This window comes from Grus americana, chromosome 1 (genome assembly GCF_028858705.1).
Source record: "Grus americana isolate bGruAme1 chromosome 1, bGruAme1.mat, whole genome shotgun sequence".
NCBI classification, from domain to species: Eukaryota; Metazoa; Chordata; class Aves; order Gruiformes; family Gruidae; genus Grus; species Grus americana.
Window position 1 is genome coordinate 123,255,735 of NC_072852.1, and position 25,673 is coordinate 123,281,407.

At 37.6% G+C, this 25,673-nt stretch overlaps 1 protein-coding gene across 14 annotated transcripts in view; it reads right to left on the reverse strand.

Moving 5' to 3' along the window:
* Nucleotides 1-25,673, reverse strand: part of KDM6A (lysine demethylase 6A) — a 159,301-nt gene that overhangs the window by 87,465 nt on the left and 46,163 nt on the right. For all 14 annotated transcript variants that reach the window (XR_008575835.1, XM_054816351.1, XM_054816392.1 and 11 more), the window contains one exon: nucleotides 22,760-22,809. Coding sequence is in view for 12 of the 14 variants with exons in the window: in XM_054816351.1 (XP_054672326.1) it covers nucleotides 22,760-22,809 (50 nt within the window). In the remaining 2 variants the exon portion in view is untranslated. The remainder of the gene's footprint in view (nucleotides 1-22,759; nucleotides 22,810-25,673) is intronic.

Below are 25,673 nucleotides of genomic sequence, written 5' to 3' on the forward strand. Positions count from 1 at the left end.
AATAACTACAAAGTAATTTCATCTTTTCAGAGAGAAAGTATTGCCAAAACACATCTTCTACTTGTAGAAGAAAACCGGCTAACATAGCTTTCTTAATTCATAAAAAATACTTTCCTTTTCTCCCCTTTCACAGAAAAGTTTTTAAGAAGGTGAAGCAGGAAAAAAATCAAAACAAAACAAAGCCCAAACACAGGAAAGGACAGGGTACATCATGACAAGACTACTAGTGAATTATCATAAACCACATACAATAACTAATTCAAGATACATTAATAATTTCAAGACCCCTTGAATAATACACTCTGCCACAATCTCTTTGTAGGGAGCACTTTTTAATATGAAAGACAAAATGATAAAGCAACATTAAATAACTCAAAAACTGTTCATTTATGATGGAATACATGCAATTTTCTAAACTGGGTACTCCTTTAGCCATAAGTAGATTTAGGTCCTTGACAAAATGGAATACTGATCAACTAGCGTACCTCCTCAAATTTCTCATAAGAACAAACAGCCAAGCAAATGTCTAAATAGTGATCGTTGCTATGGGCATCTGACTTATGTGCCTTCCACTGAAGCTTATAAAAATTTCACTTGATGTAAACATCTTCATTTTCTACTTGATACAAATATTTGCAATAATTTAAGTATTTTAATAGAAAACAGTATTTTTCTGAAACAAATCAAGTGAGCAAAGGTGTTGTGCAACACACAGATTAAATTCACCTTGAAAGACATTTTATAAAGATGATTCATCTAACCAAATTTAATAGTGTCTCTACATATTCCCTGAATGCTGCTAACAATCACAAAGTTTCTAATTTATTTTGTATGACACATGATTTTAAAAAAACTCCAAAACTCCTGACCCCAAATAGAAAGCCATATTTGAGACCGGATGTTTTATAACTAAACCGATTCACTCAAGGTTTGCACAAAAAATGGAGATGATCTCTCTGGAGATCAGGTTTCCCAGGACAACGCCCAGTTGGGTTTTGACAGCCTCCAAGGACAGAGACTCCACAAACTCTCTGGGCAACCTCCTCCACTGTTTAATCACCTTTACAAATTAAAACAAATGAAAAAAAATTTTTCCTGTGTTTAAAAGGAATTTTGTGTTTTCATTTTATGCCCGCTGCCGTTCCTTCTTTCACTAGGCACAACTGAGAAGAGTGGCTCTATCTTCATTATTTCCCACATCAGGTATTTGTACACCCTGATGAGATGCCCCTGAGCTTTCTCTTCTCCAGGCTCAACAACCCCAGCTCTCTTAGCCTCCTCTCCTTTTACGACAGATGTTCCAAGCCTTTAATCAGCCTCATGGACCTTTACTGGACTTGCTCCAGTATCTCCCTGTCTCTCTTCTACTCGGGAGCCCAGCACTGGACCCAGCACTCCACATGTGTCTCATCAGGGCTCAGAGACAAAAGACCACCTCCCTCAATGTGATGGTTATGCTCTGCCTTATGCAGCCCAGGATGCTGCAACAGCACACTGCTGCCTTATGGTCAACTTGTCCACCAGGACTCCCAGGGCCTTTTCTGCAAAGCTGCTTTCCAGCCAGTCAGCCCCCAGCCTGTGCCAGTGCATTGGGTTATTCTTCCACAGAAACAGGACTTGGCATCTCCCCTTGTTGAACTCCATGAGGTTCCTGTAGGCTGTTCAGGTCCCTCTGAACAGCAGCACAACTATGTGGTCTCTTCTTAGTTTTGCATTTTCTGCAAACTCAGTGAAGGTGTGGTCTACCCCATGATGCAGGTCATTAACTGAAGTTGCTGAACAACACTGGCCATAGTCTCAACCCCTGGGGTACACCACTAGTGGCTGGCCTCCAGCTGGACTTTGTGATGCTGATCACAATCCTCTGAGCCCAGGTTAGCCAGTTTTCAATCATCTACCACACTGACCGCTTATCTAGTCTGTACTTCATCAGTTTGTCTATATTACAGGAGACAGCATGGAAAGTCTTACTAAAGTAAACACAAACAAGATCCATAGCTCTCGCCCTCTCTGCCAAGCTAGCCATTTGCAACACAATGACTATCGGGTTCATCAAGCATAATTTCCCCTTCATGAATCCATGCTGATTACTTCCAATGACTTGCCTGCCCTAAGTGGATTTGGAAATAGTTTCCAGGATAATTTGCTCTATCACCTTCCCGAGGATGGAGGTGAGGCTGACTGGCCTGTAGTTCCCTGGATCCTCCTTCATGTCCTTCTTGAAGATAGGAGTGACATCTGCTTTCTGCCAGGCCTCAGGAACCTTCCCCCACCACCATAACCTTTCTAGGCTAATTGAGAGTAGTCTCACAGTGACATGGGCACGCTCCCTCAGCGCCCATTGATGCATCCCATCAGGTCCCATGGACTTGTAGATATCCAGTCGGTTTAACCATTCTGAAACTCGATCCTCCTCTACTGAGAGTACATCCTCCTGGGTCCAGATCTTCCTACTGGTCTCAAGGGTCTTGGAATCCTGAAGGCAAGTCTTACCAGTGAAGACCAAGACGAAGAAGGCATTAAGTTCCTCAGTCTTTTCCATGTCCTTTGTTACTTGCCCCATTCAGCAGCAGACTCACATATTCTTTCATCTTCCTTTTGCTGCTGATATACTTGTAGAAGACCCTCCTGTTGCCCTTCACACCCCTCACCAAATTCAACTCCATGTGGGCTTTTGCTTTCCTTACGCGATCCCAGAATGCTTAGACAATGTCTCTATAATGAGTCATCTATCTTTGCTTCTAGCTTTTATATGCTTCCTTTTTATGCCTGAGTTTGGTCAGGAGCATCTTGTTCATCCATACAGGATTCCTTTCCTTGAGCTCAGAGAAAGTTATTCTTGAAAATTAAGAAGCTGCCAAGGATCTCTCTTTTCTCCAGGGCCATATTCAAGGGATTCTTCTAAGTTGATCCCTGAGAAGACCAAGGTTTCCTCTCCCAAGGCCAGGGTTTTGATTCTACTATTTGCCTTGTTCCCTTGTCTCAGGATCCCGGACTCCACCATTTCACGATCCCTACAGCCAATGTTGCCCTCAACCTTCCCATTAACAACCAGTTCTTCCATGTTTCCAAGCATGACGTGAGCAGACCATCTGCCCTTGTTGGCTCCTCCACCAATTGTGTCAGGAACTCGTCAACAATATACTTCAGAAACTTCCTAGATGGCTTGCACCCTCTTGCGTTGCCCTCCCAGCAGATATCAGCATGGCTAAGCCCAGTATTAGGATGAGTGTCTGCAAATGCAAAGGCTTCTTCCAGTTGTCAGAAGGAGGCCTCATCTACTACTTCCTGACCAGGTCATCTGTAGCAGATCACCACCACCACATCACCCACATCAGTCATCCGCTAATCCTGACCCGTAATCTCTCAAATGGCTTCTCAATTGTCCAAAAGCAGGGCTCCATGCATTCTAGCTGCTCTTTCATAAAGGGCTTCTCCCTCTCCTCACCCTCCCAGTGCATCCCTCCTAAAGACCCTGTACCCACCCACTGCAGCACTCCAGTTGCCTGAGCTATTCCATTACATCTCTGTGATCCCAGTGAGATCATAGCCTGCAATTGCAGGTGGACCTCTAACTCCTCCCAATTTTCCCCCGTTATCGTGGTTTAGCCCCAGCCAGCAGCTAAGAACCACGCGGCTGCTCGCTCACTCCTTTCTCCCACCCCAGTGGGATGGGAAGGAGAATCAGAATAAAAAAATAAAACCTGTGGGTTGGGATAAGGACAGTTTACTTGGACAGCAAAGGGAGACAAAAACAACAACAATACTTAGAATATAATAAGCGAGTGCTACACAATGCAATTTGCTCACCGCCTGGAACCCGATGCCCAGCCCACCCCCAAGTAGCGACCCCTCCTCCCAGGACAGCCCCCTTTATATACTGAGCATGACATCATATGACATGGAATACCCCTCTGGCTAGTTGCATCACCTGTCCTGCCTGTGTCCCCTCCCAGCTTGTTGTGAAAATTAACTCTATCCCAGCTGAAACCCAGGACACCCGTCCTGCATCCATTAGTGGACAAGCACTTCAGAGAGGCACCCATTTGTGCTGATTTCCCCCCAAAAATAAGAGAAATTCCCCCATAACACTGTCCTGTAGGCACTTCCTTACTTTCTCCGTACCCTTGAGGTGGGGCCCCAATACTGACTAGCATAAGCAAATGAAAGACAGAAGAGTTGTTCTTAACCTCTGTTTTTCCTTGATGACTACTACTCTTATTTCATATATATTAAAGGATTTGGCTTTTCTCTTTTCCAAGATATGCTGACCTAACAAAAATTATTAGATCTCTTTAAAAATGTTCTCAATCAAAATACAGAAATTAATGACTGTTCATGTATACACACAAACATTACTGAAACATCTTTTTTGGAAGATGACATTTGGACAGTTTATTGAAATGTTTTATTCCCTTTTATATGGTAAGTGATCATCACTATTTATACCCATCATCTTCAAAACATTTCATGAAACAAAACTACTAGTATGGAATTTTATGTTCTTGATTCACCATTTTTCCAACCCACTCCAGCAAAGATAGGAATCCCACTGAGTTTACAAGTAGCCCCGTTATTTCCCTGTCAGTTTCTCACTGCTGGAGAATCACTACTGTGTTGGAAAAAAGCCTTAATATCATTAATTACACGGCTGCTCTACCTGAGGCACTACACAAAAAATGGGAGTAGACAAGCTGAATATACTAAGGCATGAATGACTGCGAAGTGATTCAAATACACACAAGCAAACCAGTAAAAAACAATCAAAAGGAAAACAATCACAAAAATTAAGTTGCAAAACTGTCAATGGTTATTCCCTCAAATCTTAAGCCACACTGTGCTGGGCAGTAACCAGAACCAAGCTGAATCTGGAACTCCTCTTAATTGAAAAATTTTAAGTTGAATTTTTAACCAAGTTTCCTAAGAATGCTGCTGCTACTTAGATGTTGTTCTTTCCAGCTGGCTAACTGTTGAACCTGCTAGCTGCCTTCAAATGAATTTTACAGAAAGCAAGACATCTCAAAGACTAAAAGTTTGAGGAAAGTCACTGAAAATACCTGCTGGGTAGAAAAAAGAACCACTGAACCAAGGTCTACTGTCAGAAAACAGATAGAGTTTAATTACTCTCTCTTCTTTGGGAAGAGACACTTCGCCCATTAGCCCAGATTTAAATCAAGCACGTGCTTTTCCTGCTCAGAGATGTCATAGGAAACAACATGTTATTCAGGATGCTTCACCAGGAAAACTAGAGGAATTTCAGTTTGTGTGTGCTTACAAAGAGAAGTGGGAGAAGGAAGGACAGGAGGTGCGAAAGGACAACAGACACCAGCCCATCACTACCCAGGCTTCGTTAGTTCTAGCATAAAAACAGTTTGTTCTGTAAACCACAAACTGAAAAAAATCCCACATTTGGAACAAAATTCTGAGTATCAGCTTTAGAAAAAAGTCTCACTATCACTTCAATTTTGACTCAATTTTTAAATTAGTAACATCTGAAAATGGAAAATGTTACTGGATAGCATATTTGGGGTATATATTTTATGTATTGTTATATCAAATATTAAAGTAAGAATCTTTTCATTTTTTAAAGGTTTAATTTTTTAAGTATGAAAATGCAAGATCATAGATTAATGGTTGCTAGTTAGATATCAATTATTATTGAAAATGATTTTCCAATTAAGACCATAGTTGGTTTAGTAGTAATCACTAATTGGTGTTCTAATTGGTGATTTGCCATTTTATTTGTTAGAATGTACAAATACTTAAAATAGGATACAACAGACAAGGCAGCAGGCCCACATGACAGGCAGCTGGGGGAGCAGACAAGATGGCCAGCAGCCAAGAGCAAAGCAAAGCAGCTGGGCAGCCCACCAACCATTCCCACTGAATCTTTCAGTTCCATCAAATCATCATTTCTTAACAGATAACCGTACATCAGTAAATTTTCAGCCCACTCTGTGAATATATATACTAGTGAGTTTAAGAGCCTTCAATTTCTAAAGGCAAAACAAACAAAGAAAAAAAATACCAACAAGGCAAACCATAGGACCCTTTTTTCACTCTCCATCATCTCTTCTCTGCTAATTCTGCACTGCTCTATTCAGCTTTCTTCATCTACACTGGAGCTCAGCTTTCTTTCCCTCAATAAACCCTCTTCTTCCTACCATTGTATCACTGCTGCTGTACCTGATGTCACTTAATTACCTCTGTCAACAGTTTAACTTCTGGAAAAAAAAAAAAAAACCTCTGAAAAACTGCAAAAGGAAACATCACAACTGTCCTGAATCAGGAACCTGAACGATTTTAAATCCACTAGTCTCTCCTCCGTTCAATTCCCGTATCTTACAAGGAGAGGTTACAAGATACCTTTCAAAGTTGGTAGCTTTACATTTTTTTCCTCTGGGGCAGTTCACCCCTAAATGCCATTGCTCATGCAGTTAAGCTGACCACCTGAAGGAGGACAGAAGAGAGGAGAGGGGATGAGGGGCCAATTAACCAATGCCATAGTGTGGGGATTTTCTCATCCTCTGTGTCAATTTGACATCCTTTTGTAAGACTCTAGGGAGCTCTTATTTAAAGATACCTTGCTAACTTGAGTTCCACAAATTATTTTACATTATAATTGCTGCTCCTCGGTGTGAGTGAATAGCCCCTTACTCCTGTACTAGAAGTCAGTGGAATCCCTTTCTAACCCATAGCCATGGTATGTGTTGATTCACCCTCCTTCCTGTCTGTCTCCTCTGCAAACAGCTCTTGGATATGCTTTTATCATTCCTCTGAAATTTCAGTCTGTTGCTCTACATTTGAGAGGACGATGAGTAGATTCTAGCAAATGTCAAGTTGAACTACACTTATCTTTTATATAAGACCATGCTTTCCCGTATGGGCTTCTATATTGTTCTTTATTAAACTGAATATTGTTTGGACTTCTAACCTTTTCTTCATACTCCCTACTTTTTCTGATTTCCTGAACACCATCAGTTATGTATACATGAGATGGTGGATACAACTATCTCACCATACCATATGAAATTCCACCTGTTATCTTAATTCTCCATAATCTTTTTTTGTACTTCTAAATTTCTACCCTTCAGCCTACAAAATTTATCTTCTGTTTTACAATATGGGATAAGGTACACCCTCAGCAAATTTGCCGACAACACCAAGCTGTGTGGTGCAGTTGACACGCTGGAGGGAAGGGATGACATCCACAGGGACCTTGACAGGCTTGAGAGGCCTGTGCAAACTGCATGAAGTTCAACAAGGCCAAGTGCAAGGTCCTGCACGTGGGTCGAGGCAATCCCAAGTACAACTACAGGCTGGGCAGGGAATGGATCAAGAGCAGGAAGTGTTCAAGGCCAGGTTGGATGGGGCTTTGGGCAACCTGGTCTAGTGGAGGGTGTCCCTGCCCGCAGCAGGGGGGTTGGAACTAGATGGGCTTTGAGGTCCCTTCCAACCCAAACCATACTATGATTCTATATCAATACTCACTTTCATTTCCAAATCATTAAAAATATATATTACCAGACCCACATTTACAACTCTTCCATATGACACTAACGTTCGTCAATTTAGATTTATTTTCCTAGATCAAAGATGTGTTTTTTTCCTCCCCTCACAACACAATTAACAACACCTTTCTATCATTTCAGAAAATATTAAGGACTGCTTAAACTTGTATCTTGTATGCTACTTCCCACCTTTTCTGAATATGCAATTCCTCTCCAGTGTAATCTGCATTTCTCTACATTCTTATTTGAAGTAACATTTTCAAAAAAGATGTTACAGTTTTCTTACACATTGTCTTAAGGTCCAATTATCTATCACAATGGAATTTCCATAAACAGGATCATTCTTTAATTACAGATATCAAAACCGAAGTATATTACACCTACAGAAAGACAAAGGTATTTCTAAGGCATGAAGCAGTGACATGGACAGCTTCATAAACCTGTGATCATGGCCTTGTGGTCACCTAGCAGATCTCAACATGGGCAGGCATAAATATCCTAACTTGTAATTATCAATAGTCTTTACAGTACTTTGCTTAACCAAAGAAGAAACCTGTCTCTCAAATGTACAGGAGAATGAATACTAACATGTGGAGATTATGTGAATTAATCAAGGGGACTAAGGTATTGGTCTGCTAGGAAGAACTCCTAACATTAAAAAAAAAAAAATTTAAAAAAATTACTCCTTGGTAGATAGACCATAGTCATTGAAGGCCTGCTCTGATAGGCAGGGAATATGACAGGCAGGGAGCCTAAAAAGGTCTCTTCACAATCAATGTCAGGAAAAAGGAGAAAATATGAACTGGAAGGTCTAATTTGTGCTTGTTGCCTTGTGGAAGCATTTAAGACAGAGGGAAGTGTTCCACAACTTCTTTTCTAATGTGCTTTTGACATTACCTTTGATTTTCTACTTAACACAAACACATCCACTTTAGGATGTCCAGGCTATATTTAATTGTTTAACATGGTAATTAAATATCTGAGTCTGTTTCAACTGGTAGGTATATTCTACTTCCTAATTTCTCTTAAGATTTCACAGAATGATAGCTGTGCCACTCAATCACTTTTAAATCTGTTTAGTGCTTTCACTGTGCAACTGGCCACCAATACATACTTTCCAGGCCTAAAATTCAGATCATCGTCAGTAAAAATGAAGAGCATTCTCAGCCTAACAACTTGTCTCAGCCCTCCCCAAACCTCTTAGAGAACTCTACGGTGCAATACACATGGGGTGAAAGGAACAAAACTGAAAATCTTCTTTATTTACTTGCATTTAAATGAAGCAAGAAGTTCTATACCAAGAATTTTGAGTAGTTTGCTTTATGAGATCCACTTCTTCGATTTTCTTACACATGGGCACTCACCCTTCAATTTCTGTTTCTAAAAGCAATGTCTGCCAAAGTGACTCAGGAGAAGAGGTACACTTCTGGATTTACATCAGTTTGATAACCCCAACCAATGAATTGCTGTTCCTTTCATACTTGACTGACACAGCACACAGACAGGAAACTTTGTTCCACTTATGACAAAGCAATCCTTTGTCGATATGGCAGATCACATTCTTCCCAATAATTACAAAACTGTCAACCACTTTCTTTTCAGTCAGAACAGATGAGTTACCATGAAAAGGAGCAGTGCTTCATGACACTGCTCCAATACCTCAGTGATTCACTGTGTTCCAGCCAAAAAACAAAGCAAAGTCCTACCCCTGGTACTTGGTCCCTGAACTTGAATCACCAAAACATCTCAAGACACACACATCATCTCCCAGTTTATATATACAGGCTGTAAGACTAATATGACTAAAACTAGAATCCCAGGAAAAGATAAAAATCAAGGTTTAGAGAGGTTAGTTAACAGGGAACACTGAAAGATGCCACATGAATTTGGAGTTACACATCTACGCAAAATACCAGAATTACCAAAACCATTGAACAGTAGCATTTTTAAAAAATCAAGTATATAAATTGTGCTCCTTTAGAGCCATTTTTTATTTTGTATTATTTTTCCAAGGTAGTACTTAACATTTGTTCTCAGTTCAAGACTAATTGCCTTCCTGTGGCATCGCTCATCTGGGTTTGTCTTGAACTCACAAGTGACATTCGTCATCTGTTTCTTCAGTTGTCTCTTTACTCAAAGCCCAGGTCAGAAAAATTCACCAGCAAGGAGTACCTATATGTTCTCTCTTGACGAAAGCCAGTGTTACAGCCTTTGTGATCAAGGAGAGACTCCTAAGGAATTCGTTTGACATCAATGTACAGGGAAGAAAGTTTAAGAAAGAAAAAGGCTGACATTCCTCTGAAAGACATATTTGTCTGGGGGAAGTGGAAGTGCCTTCAAGACAAGGTTTTCTTCAGAACTTATTTACAAGTTTCAGACAGATAGAGGGCTCCGTTTGCCTAGATTTTGAGATCAGAAACAGAACTGAGACAAAGTTATAATGCTCCATTATGAACTAGATGGATGATTTCATTTATGTTATTATATTTTTATGGATTTCAGAGAGAGAGAGAGAGAACAGGATAAAGTGTACTGAAATTCTTGTACAGCTCCACAGAGTAATTCTGCTCTAGATAACATCCAATGATTGCATTTAATCAGAAAATCATTCTTCCTCTCCAAAAGGTAAAGACTATGTCACTAAATGGAAACATAACTCCAAGCAGGTGACCCTGGAGGGAGGGTGCAGGCTATCATACAAATCAGCAGTAACATTTAACTTTTAAAATGTTACTGTTGAAGTTACTGCTAAGAGAAACTTCATTCACTTTTCTATCATTATTTTAAGCTGCCTTCTCCCAAGAATACCCTCCCTGATTTGTGGTTCAGAGGTTTCTGAAGCCAGACAAAATGTCTTCATATTTAATTGCTCTTAATGGATTTTTCTTCCCTGAATTTGTCCAGCTGCTTTTTAAAACCATTAAAACATTGTGAGTCTGCAGCATTCTGCAAAACTGATGCAACTTTCTCTACGACCAGTGATACAAAAACTTCTGGAAGATGCAGTAAGCATGAATTCCCTGCAGCAGTTAAGAGAACAGAAAACACAGAAAGTATCACCATCAGCACTAGGCTCATTTAAAGAGATTCCCTCTTCTCTGTCACCACTATGGGTTTTCATCCCTTAGCTATAATGAAAATAGTCATTTGGAATGATAATCAGTTTATCTTCTTTCCCTTCCAAAAAGAAAGTTCAAGCTAACTGCACAGATGACTGAACCCCTCCTTTCCTTTTTTCTCCTTCCTCCCCTCACTCTCCTTACTGGATCCTGTTTGATCTATGTCTCCTTCTACAGTGTATACCAGGATTGGAATCAGATTTTTCAGCCTACTTGTTTTCAGAAAAAGTTCACAAAGTTCTGATTGTATCAATAAGATAGCTGGGAATGGATCTTTGTGTGATCCCAAGAATCAGAGTCTGACAGGTAAATACATGAAATGGATCCCAATCCTCTTTGGGAGAGGAGAGAAAAACAATACCTTAAATAATTTTAGAAAACACGTTAGGCAGCGTCAGTGTAGTTATGATGTCTGGTAATACAGTTTTATTGCTGTTTTTCTGACGACCCTGAGAATTCAGAAAGAAGAGGCGAGGACAATGCCTGCAATAAGAAAAACACTAAGTAAAAACCTAACCCAGGAAGAAAGACTGAATGAGGAAACCAGGAAATATAGATACACTTATTTTGGCTGGTAATAACAGGTAAAATTTAATAAAGGAACTTTTCAGCCTTGCAGAACAAAGACTAGGCTGGGGAAAAAAGAAAACAGGGTGAAAGATCCCTAACTGGCTGACTGATATTTCTTCCTTATCTGTGATGCTGGATCTCTCATCGCTCCCATTTCTCTAGCAAATGAGATGAGAAAAATGACACAGCATGAGGAACAGAAGCTCCGAGTTATGCCTCAGAAGTTGGGGGGATAACTTGTACAAACCAAAATGATACTGCACAGTGACTTAGGAGTTAGTGCCAAATAACTTGAATACAGCAGCCCAGACAAGTGGCTGAAGGTGACAAGCTAATAAAGGTTTTCTAGGTAGCTGCAGACCTTCTCAACATACATCTAGAAATACTTTTGCTTGAAATTATTGGAACTCAAAGGTTTTGTTTGTTTGCTGTTAGCATGCTTTAACATTTGAATCTCCAGTACTTTTTCAGCATCTGGCCTTCCCTTCAAGGCGAGCACTCAGACCATGAGGACTTGGTGGTTTCAGCACCGTCCTCACTCGATGTGCTCCATGAAGGCAAGCAGACACCAGAGATTGCTTCTTGCTACACCTTTATGTAAGTAAACGTGAGAAGCAGAACTGATTTCTGTTTCCCCTCTAAATACTTGTTCTTGTAAGGGTGCTTCACAGAGCAGAGCACAGTCATACTCAAAGACTACTCTAAAACACTATTCTAAAAACATTTTGAATGATATGCCTTTTCTTCAAAGCACGAGCTTATTAGCCTCACACAAGCTACTTGTGGGTTCTTTAAGAGACCCCAAGCTCTATGTCTCCCCATCCTCCCACCTGCTACCTTCTCCATCTATTTGTACTCCATCCACTCACACTTCAACCACTCCCCCCCATGCCCCCAGAAATGACTGAATCTGCATCCCTGGGAAAAGGGGGAAACAATGCAGCAGAATGCTTTAATTAGGTATATGCTTGGAAGAGTATTTAAAAAACTAGAACTGAAAAGTCAGATCTGGAGAGAGCAAAATTCAGAAACTCAAAATTGGCAAAACAGAACAATTCTTTGTTTCTAAACCTAAGCAAATATTTCATCTTTTAAAGAAAGAACCTTAAAATGTAAAAGATTCATTTCTGAAGAAATGCCACTCATTAATGAGATACAGTATCTACTTATAGCTTATGATCAAACAGGAATCTACAAACAAAAATAGGGTGGTGTGTTTTGTTTTAACCTTTTCTATGCAACGAAAGAGCAATCATATGGAGTATGAAGTAATTGTACCATTACTGCCCCTTCTGCAAACAGAATACTTTTGAAAAAGCAAGCATCACATACCTGGTCAATATAGTCATTTATATTTAGGAAAAGAAACATTTGGTCATTCAGTATTATCAACATTCAAATAATATTCTTGCCTACTGAAGATGTGTCCTCCATTCAAGTCAGAACTGTTCTGCTCAATGAATACGCCTCTCTCCGAACAATCTGAATTGATGAGTTTCTCCACTGCCACACTTCAGCATGTCTCGGTTTAGCACCCGACATTCTCATCACAGGGATTGAAGAAAGGAAGCGTGCTATTATTATAAGTACTACTAGATGAAGGATGACAGTTTTTTATTCTGCACAAAGGAAACTTCTGCAATAGGAGAATTAAACATGCATAAAAAGCTCTTCTGAAGAGACTTTTCCATCAATCTTGATGATACTTATTTTATTTCCACCCAGAATATTTGGATTTCTAGACAGAGATCATACATACAGGGGGACAAAGAAGAGCATTCCTGCCAAATTTCCAGGGCAAAGCATCACAGTTAGAAAACATTATGAATATTGTTTGGAAATAGATAGCATGTCTAGGGTGAGGAGGGAATGTTTCCTCTTAAGTTTTTGTCTTGTCTCCTCCTCCTCCTGACCCAAGCAAAGTTTCTCCCCAAAGCACATTCCTTCCTCTTTTACCATTAACATTCTGAGTATATTACAGATTTGACAGAGTTTTGAGTTCTTATAAATCCATTGATTAAAAGGGACGAATGGCTTAATGAATTAATATACACTGAAAAAAATCAGAACTGCAGACATTGAAATAAAAAAACTTTTTTTCTAATTTAGTGCAAATACAAAATATTTATAATCAAATAGCAACATACACGCTCCCTAAAAAGACCTAATACTTGTTGTGACCTAAACAGGTACACGGTTTATATGTGCAGAGAAGGATTCCTTTGTTTTGTATGATGACAGTTAATAGAGACATAAAAAAAAGACACAATTTATCAAATTTATCTAGAGGTCAAAGGCAACATGTCAAAACTTATTAGTTAAATTGTTCAGTCTCATTCTTTTTAAGATTTTACACCTGCTCTTGATTCCTTTCAACGAGAGGGAATATACACTCCTGTCATTATTTCATTAGATAAATCATCTAATAAGAGTTAATTATTAGAACCTTGTACAATTTTGCTGTACACAAAATTGGACATGCTGCATCATTTGTCTGCATTCACAATAGTAAAAAACAGCATCTGCTTCTTTCTCTGTCATGGGACTACCTACAAACTCTCTGTGTTTTAGCCGACAGAGGGACAGAATTTTACACATGCACACACACACGCACACCAGAATACACAAAACCCAAAACTGTAACTCTAAGATTTATTGTTCTTTAAGAAATATCTGGATAAATGTATCCTCTTTTCTAAAGCAGGGCTCAGTTGTGCTTTACTCTAATTAACAGCGTGAAATACAACACATTCTTTCCTTAATCTTTCTAGGTAACATTCATTTAACAACACATTTTAGGAAAAAAAAAAAAGTACTACTTTCAGCTTGTCTGCTTTACTGATTTACAAGAAATAACATTTATTTTTAGCATCCAATATTAAAAGATCTTTTTCTGAAACCCAAATACAGTTATTCATTCGCTCTATTTTTTGGATGTTTTATAGACAACCAAGTGTTATTGGTAACACAAACATCATTACCTTTCAAAAATTCCAGAGTTTATTAATAAATTTTCTCTGAAATATTTTGAAAGCATACACCTAATTCTTTTACCCTTAAGAGGCAGAATTCCAGTTAGTCTTCATAAACATAGTTTGCATTTTTTAACATTGCTGAGTGATCACGCTAACTGATCACACCTATGGGACGCTGAAATAACCCCATTTACGATGTTACCAAAGCTAACAAATATTCTGATACAGAAGAGAGATTCTATGGTACACAATTCATAAATTTAGCCATCTTCATAATCCAAATTTCTCTTAGGTCTTGGTCTTTTAACAACTTCTCTAGCTTTTCAAACAACTTCTCACATGCAATTTCTATCCATCTTGACACACTGAAGGGACAAGTTCATGATCAAAATGAATTAATAACCTCTAAAAATCCTTGCAGAAACAGACATTGCTAGCTATGGGCTTTGTTGTAGTTTTACTGATTTTTCTTTAAAATGACCTTTGATGATTTTGTACCCACCTCTTCCCCCCCCCTTTTTTGTTTTGCCAGTATATCTTAGGATCAAAGTGAAAAATTTTCATCCACAGAATTACTCACTCTTACCCATTGCACTCCACAAAACTAAATATTATGGAAAGTATGTCCTCAGGTATTTTTCATCAGCAATTCAGTAAAAGATTTTGTGCAACTGCTAGATCCCTTGTTCCTAATTTCCTGTAAAATCCTTTCTTTTGTGACAGAAAATTGTTATCATCAGCTGTAGTTAACAGCTACATACATTAAAAATCTTCACTGTTTAATTAATAAGAGAGGAGTTTCTGTCATCCTAACTCACTCCCCTTGCCATGGACTCTCCAGCAAGTTCAGGCCAGAAAGGTAATTTTTATCAGTTGAATACTCATTACTGTAATTTCCTCCACTCTAAAGATAGTGAATTTTTGTATCTATTTACCTAGCTCCCCAAGTGACCCTCAGTGCTCCACACTCTACCTTCTGCCTTCCTTCAGACAGAAGGGATCTTGGTCCTTTGATGGAGAGTGATACTGTGCTCCTCACCTGAACAGTTACCGTCTTTCCTTGGCTTGTTGGAGTTTTTTTGTTTTATTTGGGTTCTTTGGGTTGTTGTTGGTTGTTGGGTTTTTTAATTATTTTTTTTTTAAATCTCTCCTACCACGCCTGGTGAATTTATGACACAGAGGTTGCTGTTGGGGAAAAAACTGGCAAAAGTCTCATTGCAGACCTCCCACAATCCACTCCTGTATTATTCTATATATACCTTCCTCCCTTCTCCCCATATGCTCTTAGCCTTAAAGTATGTTTTCACTTCTCTCATCTTCTTTACATTCAAATTCTCAGCAGGGTTACAATTTTCCTTCCCTGTGATTCTTCCTCTAGCCACACTTTCCTCTTCCTCAAATTATTTGTTCAGTCTCACTCGGTCTTAGAGTTTTTTCTCTCCTCAGACTTCTCCCTTCCCTTTTCTTATTTTTCTTTTTCTGGACATAATAGCTTGCCATCCTGTATTATCATGCTGTATCAGACTCAGACTGTATTTCCAGATTGCTTTCCACAACACACTCTCCTGAAAATGCTTATCCCATTAAATCCCATAAAAATGCTTTTTGTCTCCATTATGATGGCCTATGTCTTCAGTATTTAAAAATCAGGTCATTCCTTTCAAACTTATCTCTATTTTATATTTGCTGTTCCAAAACACATAATACTACCGTGCTTCTCTCTCCCTCTTAGTCTACACTAAGTCTTAAAACAGTTTTATTTCATATCTTCTCAGAACATGACCTATCTTTGTCAAAATCCTTCTAGTGAAAGGCCTGCAATCTAACAACTGCTGTTTTAGTCAAAAGTGAGGGGTGGTATAGAATCCCATGGGCTATGCTGATGACCATTATATTTTCAGACAGAAGTAAACAGCATATAGAAGGTATTAATAGTATCTCCCTTCTCAGTGTCTTCCAGAGCCACTGAATCTTTATTCAATTTCTGTTTTTTCACTTTCTGAGTCTCCCTTTTCTCTGAAATCTCCATTTATTCCATTCCTACCCTATCATTTTGATTTTATTCTGCAAATATATTCTGAATTGCAGGTTTTCACCTTACCCATCTTTAGGTCACCTACCGTATCTCCCAATTCCTTCTGTAATGCCCTTGATCTCAGCAAATTTCACTTTCATTGAGGAATTCTGAAACTTGCTTTCCTGACCAAGCCTTCTTCTAAATGTTTCTCTGATTAAGTCTCCTCTGATCAAAGCAATTGTTTCTTTCCACTTTTCCTGTACATGCCCTGCGTTGCTACATGGCAATAATTTATATTAAAGGCTTTTGGTGTCATTTTAAAATTTTGTTCTCAGAGGACTTATGTGGAAATCTGCTTCCTTATATGGGATATCCATTCTCTTAAAAGAAAAGTTCCAAAAACCTAAGGGCTTCAATAAAAAGCAGCGTTCACAAATCATCCTACTGCCTTTTCCAACTTTTGTTTCAGGAAGGTGTCTGCTCCAGCAATTTCTACTGATCCTATACCACTGTAGTGTTTCAATTAAACTAAGCATTTATATCTAATTAAAAAAATAATGGAAGTTTTGATGAATTCTGTCTAAAAACACTACATGGTATTTTGAGGTTACTGCAGAAAAAAACCAGTTGTGAGTCAATGAAGTAGAAAATTGCTGTCTTATAACAGATACTCTAAGGTGCAAAATGTTCTCTTATTTGCTGTTATCAGTATGTCTAGTAATTGCTTTTTGTCCAACTATTTAAAAAAGGGGAAATAGACTTATAGTCTGGAGAAAAAGAGACAGCAAAGCATATTAAATTAAAGCATTAATTTAATTGTTTTCCTATTTTATAGCATTAAGGAAACATACCAAAAAGACATTTGGCCTATCAAAATGGAAAAGGTAAAGAGTTGAAAAGAAGCTGCATAAAAATACTAAAACTAGCAAGCAACAGGTCACATTTTAAAACAAACGCTCATGGTATTTTTTTACTTTAGTTCTTCGGAAAAAAAAGCCTTACTACTAATTAAAAGTATTTTAGCCATAAGGTTGAGAACACTCCTAGTAACATTTCTACATAGTTTTAATTATAAAACAGCATTGTAAAAAAAATTAGGTCTACATAAGAAGGAACATTACACAATTGCTTTCTGTAACAAAACAACAACTCAGCATAGACTAAGATCACATCCCTCTGCCATGATCAGCACACATTCACAGTTATATTTTCCTGGGCTTTCTAAAGACAATTTTAGGGAGTTGGTTTGGTTTTGGTTTGCCTTTTTTTTGGTTTTTAAATACTTCTGCATCGTTTTGAACTCTCCTCAGTTTTATAAAGACTATCTGAGAAAAATGAGAGGAAATCCTGTTATTTGCAAATATATAACCAAAATTAAATTTCTAAGATTTTTTTATTTTAAGAGACAAATATGAAGAAGGTCTGAGGTAAACATCTGAACTCAGACAGTAGTTCTAATGTTTAGTAAACACAGACAGGGAGTATAAATTAGCTGCTTTTCGGAACTAGATTGATACCTTACCTTGCTGCAAAAAAAACCCCTATGGGATTTATTCCTCCCCCCCTTCAATTTTTTTTTTTTTTTTAACTAGACCATTCCGTCTTCTACAGTATAGTCTTGCAACTGCAAGTTCTGTTTGTACCATACTTGCACCCAGATATTCTGAAAATCCACTGGAACACAGAAGTAGGTCTTTGAAAATCCTCCTTGGAGTTTACTAAACTTCTTTGATGTTTTCACCCTGACCACATAAATGAATTATTTATTAAAAAGAAAGGTGATTAGGACCATTTTCATTACAATGATAAAGAGTGCCTGACAGATTTACTTTTCTTCTAGACAACTTTCCAGCCAAAGTCAACAGCTAACAAGAAATCTATCTCTGAATTCATGTTGGCGGATATAACTCACTAATTAAGTGTTCCTCAAACATTGCAAGGAACATTCAGATTTTCTGACTGATCCACTCCAAGCACTTCTCCATAAAGAGCTACTACAGTTGAGTATAACCTGAATAAACTGAGGTTTCTTTTCAAGGCATCCTCAATCTAAGTTCTAGCATCCTAGTCCACGGTAAATAGTGTTCCTTGATACAGGAGTAACTTCCATCATTTTAATGCTCGCTTCGGTGAATTTCTAAATACAGTGTCCTGGCAATCCTCCAACTTATTCACATATAGATGGAAATGTTTAAGTATCTGTGTACCCTCTGCTACTCCAATGAAACACGGGTTTTTTTATAAAAATCCTTGAAGACAGACAGGATTCTTCTCTGATGAATTAACACACTCAGAATAAGGTACAATGGCTGTGCTGTCCTCATACTCCTCATAACTTGTCCACAATCCCCTGGATTTGACTAAAATCCTGTCTAGAAAGCTATATATTCATTTCCCAACCACAGAGATGTTAATAATAGATGGCTTATGGAAACACTGCAGAGAATCAGCATATGGGAGCTTGCTGTTACCTAATATACCTGTACTAAAATGTTTTATTTATTCAAATTCTGTGTTGCAACAACTACAGGGACACAGTTTCTAACTCACAATAAGTGAATGCTCACCTACCTGCAAAAGACCGCAAATATATTTTAATCAAGATTATCAAACCACATAAGGACTGTAGTAGCAACATCATGCCAAAGCAGAGGAGATGTAATCAAAGTACCAGACAACCAGGCTCTTCTGTAAACCACCCCCATGGATGAGCACTGAAACCTCTTACAGCCTCACATCTGTGCAGGAAGGTTTCTAGGTGTCCCCTGCCCTGGACAACCTTGTCAATGCAACAGATCCAGATGTTTTGCACTTACACACACTAAATTCATCCGGGTACTGAAATTTCTGTCACGACAGCCCTACCCAAACCCAGCCATTACATTTAAAAAAAAAAAAAAAAAAAAAAAAAAAAAAAGAGTTCAGTATGATCAACTGCATTAAAATACAACCACATAAGATGATTAACTTTTTCCAGGTGCCAGATATCTGCCATCATGTTTGGCTAAAATCAGAAATATCTTACTCCTTGCTGAGCTTCTAATCCTGCCTCCTCAGAATACATCAAGAACCGATAACCATGGCAGACACTTACACCTGGTATCTTTATATTCTCAGTAGCATCAAAATCTACAAAGTGCAGTTCTAGTTGTTGCCTCCCTCTCCTGAACTGCCCTTCTTATCTATTCATCCCCCACAATCCTCCTCACCTCCCCCAACATGTTGACACAGGAGAGTTTTAAAAAGAAATCAGAATGAAGTACATTGCATAGAAGGGAGATTTATTTTAGCATAGGCGTATAAGAAGAAACGTTGAGAAAACTACTTGAATGCAAGAACTCTATTATTTTAGCTTTTATCCAGGTTGAGATATATTTACTTTGTACTATTTCAAGTCAAATAATTTTTTTAAATGCAGAGTTAAGGTGTGACGCTGCCTGTGCAGAACAAAAATTGCAGAAACTCAGCAATTTTGCTGGACATTTTACGTTGATCTGTGGGTGCCCGAAGACATTACTGCAAAAAGTGGTCTATTTAGAAATATGAGGCATAATGCAACCAGTTCTTTCAAAACTATCTGTACAGGTATTACTTCTTTGAAAGGAAGTAATATCTCATCAGAATGGAGGAAATATTGATCTGATAAACAGCAAAATACAGCATCTTCCTAACCTTTCACTTCTGCCACTGTAACATATATTCAGAATATATTTTCTAAAGTGTTTTTTCTTTCTCTTTGTTCCCCAGGATCAAGAAAATGCTTACTGTATTACCAACAAAACAATCCATACACCAAATTCTGACAGAAAACAACTTGGTAAAAAATTCAGACCTTCAGAAAAATCTATGAAAAAAACGTGTAAAATGCTTTTCTTCCTGAAAGGAGAGGGGAAAAAAAGAAAAAAAAAAAAGAGGGGAAAAAAGAATGAATAGTAGAATGAATACCATATAATGAACAATCCATGAAAATAATGCTCAATTACCAACCCCATGCAACAGTGAAAATCCGATGTTGCAGGGACTATACATACTATATAAGGACAAACTACACCCAAAGCAACCTAAAAATCTCTCACAATCCTAGAAGTTTTCTATTTATAAAACAAAGAACATACAGAACACTTATTTCGACCACGTAAATTTGCACTGTACCACAGTAAGTAATTTCAGATATGCTGCCTAAGTTTATAAGACTGTTCCTGTCTGGTTTCAAACCTGTCTTATATAATAACCTTCATGTGATTCAGCACTCTCCATCAATTTCTCAGTACTCTCACACAGCTCTCCTCATAGCTCTCAAATACCACCTTTTCTTCACACCCTTCTCTCTCCTCTTTTCTTTACCATCACAAATGCCAACAACTTAATTGATGACATCTAACTTTGAAAGAACTAAAAAAAAAAAAAATCTTAAAAACAACAAAATGTGACTGCCTTTTTTTAAGTCATCTCTTACCTCTCTGCAAAAAAAGTTCATTACAAAGTATATCAAAACAGCATGTAACATGGTGATCAAAAATACGCCAAAAAACTTACTATTCTTGACTAAATGATTTCTTATACATACAAGGTATGAAGGACAACAAGAAATTCTCTCACTTGTGTGTGTGGGGAGAACCTTTCTCTAGACTTAATCCAGACAGCTTTCCCACTGCCAACTCCAGACTAGCTTCATCATCCATTAATAAGATGAAATATGATTCACCTGTATCAGTTTCAGCCAAAAAAAAAAAAAAAACTGAAAAATGTTTTTAGGCTCTTTTCATGCATATAAAAATCAAGACAATCTCCAAAATTATTATTGGGAAAAAAATCCCACTTTGGACTACACATTTATAATGAAGTTCGTAATAAGATCAAGTAGCATAGTATCCTTCCCAGGTGAGGCCAACCTTAAGGAACATCACTGGACTTTTGTTTTTCCTTTATAAAAGACAAAATGCTCTTTTGTCAGCTCCAAACAATGTTCTCATGCTTGGAACTGGAATTGTTTGAAGTAAATCTCTGCATGGTAAAACAATTCAGATATACACAAGAAAAAGGTATGCTGGAATATCAGCACATTGCATGTAAACAGAAATTGCTTTCAGCAAGTCAAGCACAAATCACACATTTTACTGCCATCCATACTTTTGAAACAGGACTGCAAAACAATCAGAGTTTGCGTTTATTTTAATTGCAGATAATATTCTGAGCTACACTAAAACACCCTATAGCTATGGAAATACATATAATGATTTACACTTCACCCTCAACTCTCTGAAAATGCAAAGAAAATAATTTACTAATCCTCTATCACTTCTTCTAATAATGAGTCATTAGAACAAAAGCCAGAGAGAATAATTCATCACAAACTGTTCTGAAATCCTTAACCTGGGAAGAGGACAAATGACAGCAACTATTACAATATATGTTTAATTAATTGATGAATTTCAACACTCATTTACAGCAATCTTCAAACTAACTCTCCAAAGTCACGTAAGCAGTAAGAATAGATGAATGCTTTTACTGTTATAGTTTTTAAATTACAGGAGTTATTTCTGAAAAAACCTACTTCAAAATGGCTTGGCGCAAAAATGGCATTCATACGACTTCTACTGGAGTGGGGGCTTTACAAGACAATAGGAACAATTTTCCTAGGACCCTCTGATTGGACCTCTCCTTCCATATGCCAAGAGAAGACATTATTTCCATTCACTCTTCTACCCTTTATTTACGCTGCCTTTCTCCCTCTTTCCATCCTCCCAATGGGAGGAGTTGTCACGGGATTTTTCAGAACATACTTACAGTCCCCACAAAATGCAAAGAACACTGAAAATGTTTTTCTAATGCTCGTATATACATGGTATTGATGTTTTTCCAGAACGAGCCCTCCCTATTTGAAATACGCATTTACACACGCTTTTACGGAAAACAGCTGCTTTAGACCACACAAGTATCTACAGTGTTATGTGCTTTCCTGCACCTCCGTCTCAATCATAAGCTTCACATTCTTTCATGTGACAATGCAGTAATGCTAACTACTTTTTACAATATCACTATAAGAAATGTTTTAATTTTATTAAAGTTCTGATACCTCTATATGGACTTACAGATAAGACAGGATTTTTTCCCCGTCTTACATAAGAATGTTACCTAAAATACTGAAAGGAACTTTTAACTATTTGGCATCTACAGAAATAAAAAGCAACCTGAGAACATTTTTCTTAGTACAAATCCAACACCTGCACAGCAGCTTTCAAGTGGTGGTGATTCCCTCAATATTCATACATATCCAAATATCTGTTTCCTAAGAAAAACTGTAGTAACAGATAATAATAATAAAAAAAAAAATCTAAAGTGTGTCAAGTTAATTGATCTGCCATTTCAACAAATGCTGTGAAGATTTATTTCCACTTAGATTTATAATAAGTTGTACATATAGGTGAACATTTTCATTAAGACCCAATTAATATGCCAAGTAATTGCAGGTAGATACTCCAAACTTAAGACTGAAATTGATCTATTCTGGAAATTCAATCATTTAAAACAATACGTTAAAAAAAAAAAAAAGCAGCATATACAGACCTTCCAGTAGTCAGATTGTAAACTGTAGTACCTCTGGTATGCAGATAATGCTGTAGGAAAGAAAAATGAATGTTGAATTTGTTTTCTTGCATTTTCTTTGAAGATAGAAAACCTTAAGAGTCAGAATACACAACATTAAAATGATAAATGGTTTAATAAAAGTAACACTGCCACAATAAGTACACTGTTGTGGGTAATTCATTCCTTAAGATTATAATTTTGTTTTATGAAATGTCAACCCAAAAGTATATTTATTATTAATCTTACAAATGTAAATCAAGCAATATTTTAAAGAAAACCTATAACAAGAGAAATCATTTGAAATTTTGGGATTTTCATCCTGGACAAAGCTGTTGTAAGATTTAAAAATTTAATCATGTAGCTCATTTACCATGCTCCCTGATGTCCTGTAATTTCTAAAGAACTGGTGCGGAGGGACATACAAAGAGAAATCAATTTCACATGCCCTTTCATTCAGTAACTAGAGAAACAAAAGCAAGCGGAAAAAAGCTTACATCTTATTCAACATCTACGACCAAGACTAACCTGGAACAGTGCTAATAACAGCTCTGTTGTTAGAATATTAGCTCTACTTCACAACAAATTTCTCAAATCACCATGCCTGCAGCCCTCTTCCCCACTAAAATTTCTGGCTGATTCATCTTGCCCTTCAGCTAACAGGCCACATCTGACTAGAACGCAAACAGGCTTTACGGTTTTATAAGAACATTAGACTAGGCACCACTGAAAAATGGAGAATTTTAAATAATGTTTCATTGCAGTAACAACAAGATTTTGATTTTTTCAAGTGTTTGCTTCTGAAGATTTAAGAATGGTTTCTAAACAGTATGCATTTTCCAAACAACAAATGAAGACAATCTGCTTTGAAAAATTACAAACACTAAACAAACTCTAAACAGATTAAGACAGTAAGAACAGTATATACTTTATGTGCAGGTTCTTTTCCTGCAACTACCATGGCTAAACGATGTCCCTAAATGTTATCACCCTTCAATGCCTGTCCTGCATATTCATTTCCATAACAAAAGTCCTGAAGTTTAAGCTAAATAAGAACAACATACACATAATGACAAGGTGCACAAAGCTTTTTCTTCTTCAGCATACACCTTTGCACTCATCTGTCTTATGGAGACTCATGATCCTTGTATTTTTAAACGCCTAACTGATACATGCTGAATCATGCTCATAAGGTGCTCCTCACCACTGGAACTGCTTGTGAAGCCAGCTTCTAATTTTGGTGCTCTAAATTCTGATTCATTTAAATGCCCAGAGTAGAAAAAAATTAGGAGAACACTCATCATCCTTACACTACCAACATCCAATATGCGTAAACACTTACATGGAACTTAGCTGAATAAAATAACTTAAAAAACTCGTCAATCAGGCTAAGTCTTTCACAACTTAAGAATACAATTCCTCCCCCAAGCCCCCCCAAAACTTGGTACAAACTGAAGGATATGACTGCAGTCTAACAATGTAAGCTTAAGAATGTTAAGACTAAGCATATTTCAGTCACATTCTGTAATTACGTTATGAAGGATTTCACAATAACACAAAATAACCTCGTACCCCAAATACTCCTCCTAGATTCACCTTCTCCCAGGTATCATTAATGAATTTCAACAGAAAGGCATAATTAGCTTTTGAACATGGGAATGACTTTCCTTTCCCAAATAGGAAAACAAACAACACACTACGAAGCAGTTTTGTAATGCATTACGCTTAAATAAAAGGAATTTTTTTTTTCCACTCAAGCAGTACCTATCCCAATTTTAAAGGTTAAAGCATATTACAGATACTTAAGTCAACAGCACTGTATTATGCAATATTTAGGAAACCGAGAACTTTTGTAATCTATTTTTTTAAAAAAGTAACTATTGCAGTCAATTATACAGGGGGTATGAATAAAATAACAAGATGAAAAAAAACATTAAATACAATGCTAAGGATCTATACTGGGAAAATAAAAGGGAGAACTTTTTCAGTGCAGCGGTTAAAATAGAGGAGCACCCACATGAGCATATCCTTGTATCTTGTAATACAAGAGAGCTGAAATATTAGCAGTACCTTAATTGCTATAGGGAAACATATAAGTTTATAAAACGTCAACAGTTTAAAAAAATACAAAAACAGGGAAGCAACAGAAAAGCTGAAAAGAAAAAAAAAGAGGGTGGGGAAAGAGGCACCTTACTGCTATTCAGTGACCAAACCATTCCTTATGCAAGTATAGCAAAAAGGTGTACAGCTCAATCCTATCTTCTCCCTCATAACTCTAGCTAGTCAGAGCATGCACAGCCCTGCTACCCAGCCAAACAGAATCAGTGGAACAGAGGTAAGCAGCACTGAGGGAGGGGAAAAAAAAAAAAAGAAAAAAAGAGAGAGAGAGAGAAGACATCTGAAGGTATTCACTCATTCAGATCCGATAAAGCCCCCTGGAGGAGGAAGACTGGGAGGCACAGGAAACTAGGCTCCACTAATGTCACTTGCTATAAAGAAACTTGCCCAGAGAAGTTTTAGCACCTCCATTCAACTCTGGGAAAAGTTCTTATACTAAAGAAAGGCATCTTTGCTCCATGATATTCTACCAGTTTTCCTTAGAGTGCTGATCTTTGGAAATCGTTTTATTTTTTAACTCTTCCATTCATCAATAAAGTTTAACAACTTCCCACAGAAACAGTTGAAATGACTGCTTTAACGTGCCAGGCTCATGCTACAATTAAAAACAAGTACATGGAAAGCATGAACTGCTGAAGCGCATTTCATGTTTATGTGGTAAGATGATATGGCCTTCATTCTAAGGAAGGTCACATTACTCTTCCAGAGGAACAAAGACAACACTACAGTCCTCAAGTGTCTGAAGCATCCAATCCTACTTAGGGCTTCAGTAACCTCT